Source organism: Rhinopithecus roxellana, chromosome 14, assembly GCF_007565055.1.
Source record: "Rhinopithecus roxellana isolate Shanxi Qingling chromosome 14, ASM756505v1, whole genome shotgun sequence".
Taxonomy (NCBI): domain Eukaryota; kingdom Metazoa; phylum Chordata; class Mammalia; order Primates; family Cercopithecidae; genus Rhinopithecus; species Rhinopithecus roxellana.
The window spans coordinates 131,921,197-131,930,881 of NC_044562.1; the positions used below are offsets into that span (position 1 = coordinate 131,921,197).

The 9,685-nt window shown below is 43.1% G+C and overlaps 1 protein-coding gene across 1 annotated transcript; it reads left to right on the top strand.

The window, feature by feature from the left end:
• The first annotated feature begins 2,648 nt into the window (after positions 1–2,648).
• On the top strand, positions 2,649–3,962 carry LOC115893296 (nascent polypeptide-associated complex subunit alpha, muscle-specific form-like). Its single transcript, XM_030917068.1, has one exon. It carries the CDS (start codon positions 2,889–2,891, stop codon positions 3,678–3,680), a length of 792 nt encoding a protein of 263 aa, XP_030772928.1. The 5' UTR covers positions 2,649–2,888; the 3' UTR covers positions 3,681–3,962.
• Positions 3,963–9,685: the final 5,723 nt, after the last annotated feature.

The following is a 9,685-nucleotide window of genomic DNA, read 5'->3' on the forward strand; positions in this document are numbered from 1 at the left end:
TCTCATGGTTTTGATATTCAAATTGTTCTTTTTTTTTTTTTAGTTGAGATAGAGTCTCACTCTGTCACCCAGGCTGGAGTGCAATGGCATGATCTCGGCTCACTGCAACCTCCATCTCCCGGGTTCAAGCAATTCTCCTGCCTCACCCTCCTGAGTAGCTGAGACTACAGGCACACACCACCACACCAGGCTAATTTTTGTATTTTTGGTAGAGATAGGGTTTTGCCATGTTGGGCAGGCTGGTCTCAAACTCCTGACCTCAAGTGATCCTCCCACCCCGGCCTCCCAAAGTGCTGGGATTACAGGCATAAGCCACAGTACCTGGCCCAAATTGTTCCATTCTGATGTGCCTATTGCACAGAGAATTTCACCAAAGTCACATTTAACTGCTTCAGAAAACTTTGCACCTTCTACAAGACCCTAATTTGGGCTGGGTGCAGTGGCTCACACCTGTAATCCCAGCACTTTGAGAGGCCGAGTCAGGTGGATCACTAGGTCCAGAGATCGAGACCGTCCTGGTTAACACGGTGAAATCCCGTCTCTACAAAAATAATTGCGGGAGAATGGCATGAACCCGGGAGGCGGAGCTGGCAGTGAGCCAAGATAGCGCCACTGCACGCACTCCAGCTGGGGTGACAGAGCAAGACTCCATCTCAAAAAAAAGACTAATTTGGCTCGGCAGTATATTTGCACCATGTGAGATTATCAGTGCACTGCAGGGCATATAACTGGTGGCCAGGGAACACTCTGCACAGCAGTGAGGGGCTTGAGAGGGCCTGGGGTCATACATGAAGAGCCCGCAGGGGGCTTTCTCATCTGATGGCATCTGTGGTTGTCTCCTGCATGCTCGTAACTGTGGGCTGTCAGAATTTTTTTAAATGCCTCATTTAATGACTTCTGATAAAAAAAAAAAAAGTTAAATTTCAAAAAATAAACTGTGGGAGGATTTTTTTATTATTTACTTGAGTTCTTCATTTTAAAAATTATTTAAATGACTCAAATGGTAAGAAAAATAGTCTCGATAAAGGTTTAAAACAGTACACAGGACTGACTGATTCAATAAACTATCCTTCAGCCACACAATGGAATATGGAGCAGCTGCAATTAGGAATGAGAAGTGTCTTTGTATACTGATACGGGGAAAAATAAATAAAGGAAAGAAGCAAACAGAGTAATATTTATAATATGGTAATTTTTAGGTAAGTGATGGGGAAGTAGATGACAGGTAGCTAGATTGTAAAGCATTAGTCAGCTGGGACTACCACAACAAAACACCATACACTGGGTGACTTAAACAACAGGAATTTATTTCTCACAGTGCAGGAAGCTGAAAGTCCAAGATCAAGCTGCCGGTGGATTCTCTCCCTGGCTTGCAGACAGCTGCCTTCTCACTGTGCTGTCGCAGGTGAAGAGAGACAGTAAGTAGGCTCTCTGGTTTCTCTTCTTATAAGGACACTAATCCCAACATGAGGGGCCCACCCTCATGACCTCATCTAACCCCAATCACCTCCTGAAGGCCCCACCTCCTAATACCATCACACTGGGGCTTAGCACTCCAACATATGAATTTTGGGGAAATACAGTTTTGGGGAAATTCAGTTCACAGTGGATAGATAGACACTAACTGATATTATCAAAAGGAACCATGGGCAGATAAACCCCAAACCAAACTGTTTTAATGGTTATCTATTGGGAGGAAAAAGAAACAGGGTGAACGGGAAGTTATAGAAGCAAGATTTCTGTGACTGTAACTGGATAAATAGAGAGTTTGGGAGGACTATAAATGTTTTATGTGATTTTTAAAAATTAAAGTCAACAAATGAATGAGCCTTCCTGCATATAAAGTGAGTGGTGTAACCACATAAAGGAAACAATTACTTAAAGTGGCTTTAAAACACAGCGTTTTGACTATACATCCCAAGTGAGAGAGATGCTACGGACAATAAAAAAAGGAAAAGAAAAAAGGAAAGAAATCATAAACGGCATTCAGTAGCCATATATTAGTATTGATATTTTAATTAAATTATTGTGTTTCCATCATTAGGAACCATAATTTTCAGCATAAAAATGACATAGCATAAAATCGAGGAAGTTTAAGTAAAAATCTTGTAATCTTAAAAGTGAATTGGAAATTGCAGTATGAACTCACACTGCGTTTTACTCTTTAAAAAATACTTGTTTTCTAGTTCTGTCCACTGAAAAGACCCAGAAGCAATGAAAACCCAGTAACAATGAGCACGCTTACACGGCTGAACTCTCTAGATAACATTTAACAATGAAATTGGCTGATTCTAAGTCTAGGGCAAAAAATGTACAAAATGAGACTGGATGCAAGTCTCTTATTGTACCAGAAAGTGACGGAGAAATCAAAGACTAATGAGTTCACGTTAAAGTGATACAGGACGGCACGGGGCCCGCCTGCAGCAGCTGGTCAATAATGAAGGGATTAATCGATGACGGCAAGACTCGTGGGGAGCAGGGAGTGGGGACTGCAGGGAGGGTCCCAATAAAAGCAGGGTGGGCCTCAATGAGCACAGCATGGAGGGTGCGATTTAAATCCCAGAGCTTGTGGGCAGAGCCCTGTGTGCAGAGACAGGAGTGAGGATGCCAGAACCTAGTTATTCCCCACGCTCTCCCAGGAGGCAGCGGCAGGAAGCGCAGTCTACAGTAAGGGACAGCAGCCAGAGCTGGAGACAGGCTCTGAGAAGAGCAGGTAAAAGCCCACGAGGAGCGGGGACCCTGGCTGTCAGACTCAACTTGCAGGAGCATCAAGTGTAGGTGTGGTTCAAGAACCGGGGCCGCTTGCTCTGCGGTAGCAACGGCAAATAACCGCAGCGACGACCAGGGCAGCCAAGCCAGCAGCCGGGACCCCGGGATGCTCGTGGCCCATGATCCAACGCCCTGCCTTTGCGGGTCCTGTACTTCCGCGGGGTCCGGGGTTGTGCAGCCCCTCCCCAACCAGCCCTTGGGAATCTTCGCGGCAGCAGAACCTGCTGCCTCTAGCTCCGACCACACCTGCACAGAGAGAGAGTCCCTGCACAGGGCGGCCAGCAGGGCTACCCAGCTGCCCCAGGGCCTCGGGACCCCTGGGCCTGGGACCCACGCCAGACCCTGCCTTATTCGGTGACCTCCCACCCCAAGACCCTTTCAGGGACCCTGTCTCTACTCCACGACAGGGGAGGCAGGGGCGGGCCTTTTGCATGGGAAGAGCTCCCCCAGCAGAACGTTTGTGGAATCTGGAGGGAGTCGCCCTGCAGATATCCTGCGGAAGCCGGAGGGGACCCAGGTGCGCCCCACTGGCGAGCTGCGCCCGCGGGTGCGGGAAGCGGTGTCCGGGCCATCCTCACGGCAGTGACTCCTCCGCAGCGCCAACGCACCCCATTTTTCGTCCACCCTGCCGGTGGGGGGCGTTTGCTTGTTCTCCCTGTGCAGCCGCCGCTAGTGGCGCCGCTACGAAGGTCCCCGCCTCGCCATCCGGGTCCTGCGTGAGCATCCTTATTGGTGCTCAGGACTGGGCGTGCATTGCTGCTAGAGGCGCGCGAAGGTTTAGCGTGGGTGGACGCTGCCCGGGACTTGAGTGGATTTTAGAGGTCTTGAGTGGCACACTCTCCAATCAGCGCGTTCTTGAGAGAGCGTGGTCAGCATACTTGCTTACTTTCAGGATTGCGAGATGTCTTTAACCCTTGCTGATCGGCTGACGATGCAGCTTCCTGTGGCTTCATGCTCATTTCCCGGAAGATAGCACTGATAGGGTATTGGAAATCCTTATGTAAAGTATCTGTGCGCTGTTTTTGCCCATTTTCTTGATTTGTTTTAACTGATTCTTCTAATCTCTTGACAATTAATGTGTTGCAATTTTCACATCTATGTTGCTTTTTCATTAGTAGCATTTCTCAATTCTTTGATTTCTTGAACTTCATGTTGTCCATGTCAGTATGTCTTAAATTATCTGTGACGGTGGACCAGTTTTGGTTTGTCTGTTTGTTTTATTTCAACCAATGGCACACTGAAATGCTCAAACATTAAATTGTTGAAAAAAATTAATGGTATTCGCAATCTAAGCCCACCCTCCCCCGCTTTTTTTTTTTTTTTTTTACAGAGTCACTCTGTCGTCCAGGCTGGAGAGCAGTGGTGTGATCTCAGCTCACTGCAACCTCTGCCTCCCGGGTTCAAGTGATTCGCCTGCCTCAGCCTCCTGAGTAGCTGGGACTACAGGCATGCACCACCATGCCGGGTTAACTTTTGTATTTTTAGTAGAGACCAGGTTTCACCATGTTGGCCAGGCTGGTCTCGAACTCCTGGCCTCAAGTGATCCGCCTGCCTCAGTCTCCCAAAGTGCTGGGATTACAGCCATGAGCCACCGCCGCCAGGCTAAGCCCGATTTTTTTAATCAGTAGATTAAGCAGACATAAAGTACATTGAGGCAGGCAGGCAGCAAGGGAAGGAAAATACACTGTCGAACTGACCTAAAAGTTTCTAAAAGTTGAGTTTTCAATGCGTGTATTTGCCCAGTCACGAACTGAAAACTGTGCAGATGGCACTGGTCTCAGGTCTCTCAATACTACTTTTAAAATACCTCAATTTATCTTATTTTCCCGCTCTAGAGTTAATGCTACTTTTTATCTTCCTTGTTTAAGAAATATTTCACTATTAAAAGATAGCCAAAACACAGAATATCAAAGATATTAAAAGATACCAAAGATATTCTGCTTTTTTCCCTAAAATATTTAGCTTTACCTTCCATATTAAAGCCTTTAATACATCTGGAAGAGATTATGACGTGAGTTGGGATTCCAGTTTTTTCCCATGGGTTTCTAATTGTCAATTTATTGAGAAGCTTCTAATTTACAAGATCATAAACCAAAGGTCTCTTAATGTGCGGGTCTGTATCAAAAGCCTATATTTTGAGTCAGTCATCTATATTTCTATGCTCAAAAACATGCTGCTTAATTACTATAGCTTTAAAATAGATCTGGATGTGTCGTGATTCAATTCTCCCACCTTATTCTTTTAAAATGTGGCTCGGCTTGGCCCTTTGCATTTCCATATACATTTTTGAATGCATATATATAAACACACACACAGACATACACACACTACACACACACACACACACACACGAGTCAATTTGAGAGGGCTCCCACTGCCCTAAGATGGGATCATTTGAGCACCAAAAAGTCAAGTGATTGAAATGGAATGAAGCATAACAAATATATAAAACTCCTTGAGTTATAATAACATTTCTAAAACTCTTTGGTCATCACTGGAATTTGTTAGGACATTAACACATTACTCTAAAAATTGGTGAAGTGACAAAAATCAAGCATTCATTCTGTCCTCCTCTTCAAAATTATATTTTAGAGGGGCCAAAGAGTTGATAACGTAAAACTTTTTTTAAGAGACAGGGTCCCACTGTGTTGCCCAGGCTGGCCCAGGACTCCTGGGCTCAGGCTCAAGGGATCCTCCTACCTCAACCTCCCATGTAGCTGGGACTACAGGTGCACACCACCACACCCAATCAATTAGGTAAATTTGATGAAGAAGTTTGCAATGGGGGGACAGGTGGACCCACACTTGAACCTACTGATCAATTTTATCATCACTAAAAGTAGAACAAATATGAGTCTCACTGATGGGACCCACCAGAAAGTGACAGTGCCACCTATGAAGGGTTCTTGCCTTAAAAAGTGAACCTAAATCTAATCAAGTCTCTGGATCTAATCACCAATTTATAGGAAATATGAGGGACGGCAGAATAAGTATTAAAAGCCCTCTAGGCTGCAATCAGCAAAATCCAGGATAAGGGCCATTCTACAGATCCAATGAACCAGTTTCTCCAGTGAACCAGTGGCATCTACAAATAATAAAGAATAAAGCAAAAAGAACAAAGGATATCTAAGATATACTAAACAATGTTTGGGTCTTGTTTGTATCTGGACTGAAACAAAATAACTCTGAAAGATCTTTTTGAGAATTTGAACATTAATTGTGTTCTAGATGATATTAAGAAATTAATTTAATGTTGATAGCTGTGATAATGTGTGGTGGTCTTGTTTTTAAAATGTTCTAGTTAATTAAAGATACATACTGTGGTATTTACAAGCAAAATGGCATACTGTCTGGGATTTACTTGAAAAGATTCCAGTTTAAAAAAATAATAATGTGAGAGAAGAGGTAGCTCAAGTAAAGATGACAGAATGTTTATAATTATTGAAATTGGGAAATATGTACACGAGGTTCTTCATCACATTATCCTCTTTTGTGCATGTTTTAAATGTCCCATATTAAAAGTCTTTTTTTTAATAAATTTTTTTTTAAATTTTTAAAATCTGTAATTTCTTTTTTTTTTAATTTTACTTTAAGTTCTGGGAAAGATGTGCAGAATGTGCAGGTTTGTTATGTAGGTATACATGTGCCATAGTGGTTTGCTGCACCTATCAACCCGTCATCTAGGTTTTAAGTCCCACATGCATTAGGTATTTGTCCAAATGCTATCCCTCCCCGTGCCTCCCACCCCCTGACAGGCACCAGTGTGTGATGTTGCTCTCCCTGTGTCCGTGTGTTCTCATTGTTCAAATACCATTTATGAGTGAGAACATGCGGTGTTTGGTTTTCTGTTCCTGTGTTAGTTTCCTGAGAATGATGTCTTCCAGCTTCATCCATGTCCCGGCAAAGGACATGAACTCATCCTTTTTTTTTTTTTTTTTTTTTTTGAGACGGAGTCTCGCTCTGTCGCCCAGGCTGGAGTGCAGTGGCCGGATCTCAGCTCACTGCAAGCTCCGCCTCCCGGGTTTACGCCATTCTCCTGCCTCAGCCTCCCGAGTAGCTGGGACTACAGCCGCCCACCACCTCGCCCGGCTAGTTTTTTGTATTTTTTTAGTAGAGACGGGGTTTCACCATGTTAGCCAGGATGGTCTCGATCTCCTGACCTCGTGATCCGCCCGTCTCGGCCTCCCAAGGTGCTGGGATTACAGGCTTGAGCCACCGCGCCCGGCCAAACTCATCCTTTTTTATGACTGCATAGTATTTCATGGTGTATATGTGCCATATTTTCTTTATCTAGTCTATCGTTGATGGGCATTTGGGTTGGTTCCAAGGCTTTGCTATTGTGAGTAGTTGTGCAATAAACATACATGTGCATGTGTCTGTATAGTAGAATGAAAATCTATAATTTCAAAAGGCAAATAAGATACTAGGACAAATATTTGTATTTTATGTGATAATCACAAGTTAATATACATTCTAGATATGGAGTTCTTATGAAAATATTAAGATACAAGTGAACACTCTAAGAGAAAGATGGGCTAAGAACCTGAAAAAGCAATTTATCAAATTATAAATCACTAATAAACTTTAAAAAATTAAAGAGAGTCACTAATTATTAAAGGAATCAAATTAAAGAAGTGACAAAATACTATTTTTAGATCATTGCAGTGTAATGAGAAATAAGCACTCACACATTGCTGGCTGGCTTCTTCACTTTCTGTAAGCTTTTTGATGGATAATTTGGCAGCGTGTATCAAAAACCTTTAAAAAGATGTACTCTGGGCTCCTTGGAGAAATGGCTAGATCTAGAACTGAGGCAAGAAATATATTTCCTGGAGCATCTTCTATTGCCAGAAAGTAAAAAAGTACAAATATGATATATATATGATATTGATATATAATATGTGTATATACCTCCCACAATATCCCACAATGATGGGGCCCTGGCACGGGACAAAAGAGTCAATTGAAAGAACTCCCATTGTGAAAGCTGGAAAAATTTAAGCAACAAAATAGCACTGATTTATAACCCAGAGTATAAGATCAATAACCCTGGGTCCATTCAGATATAAATGAACAATTGAATACATAAATAAATGAGAGATAACAGAGAAACATCACACAGACGCATTCCAAAAAGTCTGCGTAATACCTCTCCCTCAAGAAGACGGAACGTAAGTTCCCACCCCATAAGTGTGGGTGTGCGCAGTGACTTCCTTCCAGAGAGCACAGGGTGGAAAGGGGTAGAGAGGGAAAAACTAAACACTGTCTCAACCAGGTGACCAAGGTCAACACCAACAGTTAAAAGCCATGTTGACACTATGCACCCTTGATAGGAGGGAAGAAAAGGGAAGAAAATGTCACTTTGCCTCAGTGGTCTTCAATCCCAAAACACAAAACCCCAATCTAACCATGAGAAAAAACACCAAACAAATCCCACTTGAGGAACATTCTATAAAATGAACTGACCCTTCAACACTGTCAAGGTCATCAAAAGCAAGGAAAGTCTGAGAATCTGTCACAGCCCAGAGAAGCTAAGGAAAAGTGATGACCAAGCGTAGTGTGGGATCCTGGATGGGGTCCTGGGACAGAAAAAGGGCATTAGGGAAAAACTAAGGAAATCTGAATAAAGTATGGATTTCAGTTAATGATAATGTATCAGGGCCCAGTGCAGTGGCTCACGCCTGTAATTCCAGCACTTTGGGAGGCCAAGGCAGGCCAATTGCTTGGGCCCAGGAGTTCAAGACTGGCCTGGACAATATGGCGAAACCCCATGTCTATAAAAAATATAAAACTTAGCCAGACATGGTGACACAGGCCTGTAGTCCCAGCCACTCAGGAGGCTGAGGTGGGAGAACCACTTGAGCCAAGGATGCAGAGATTGCAGTGAGCCAAGATCACACCACTGCCCTCCAGCCTGGGCAACAGAGCGAGACCTGGTGTCAAATAAATAAATAAATAACGTATCCGTGTAGGCTCATTAATTGTAACAAATGAACCCTACTAATATAAAATGTAAATAAGAGAAGAAACTGGATGCAGGTTATATGGGACTGCTCCCATACCATCTTCATAATTTTCCTACAGATCTAAAAGTGTTCTAAAATAAAATGGTTACATTTTTAAAATGCATGCCCTTTGTTCCAGCAATTCCATTTTGGAAAATTTATCCTGAGGAAATAAGACGTAAACAGAGAATAAGTTACAGATGTGATGTTTGTAATAGTTAAAACTGGAAACAGCGCAAGAGTGGACAACAGGAGATGAGAAATCCACACAGCGCATAGAAGATGATCAGTCTGAAGAGAGGGGTTTCAGACGTGCAATTAAATGATATTCACCATACTTAATTTTAACTGCAAACTAGCAGGTAAGTGTTAATCCATATTTTAAAATATATAGTAAAATATAGATAAATAGACTGCAAAGAACACAGAGGACGTATTAACCCAGGCTGTCCTCGCTTGGGGCATTTTCTGGTTTTCCTGGAAGGAGCAAGCTGAAATTTACAGGAAGGAAATAGACGAGCCGACTTGAGTGAGTGTGGTCACAGCTCACATTGCTTCTCATTGGTCAGCGGTGGAGCTTGATTGTCACTGCCTGTGCTGTTTTGGTTGTTGAGAACTTTTAAAATCACTTCTGCAGGAAGAAAAAAAGCATGTTCATTTTAAAAAATCATTGTAGTATTTAATTCTGTGCCAACTCCCCCAACACGTTCAAGATAACATTGTATTTGTGAACATTCCAGGCAACCTCACAGAAAAACTGGGGAAATAGGAAAACCAAGTGTACATTCCTACAGGAAACCGCAAGCCTGTGTCCTCAGGCGATGTCCCCCTCCACTATCACCCCTCTCTGACCCCACTCTCACCAACACTTTTAGTCTCTTTCCCCAGGAAGAAAGAGGTAAACTCGGAGG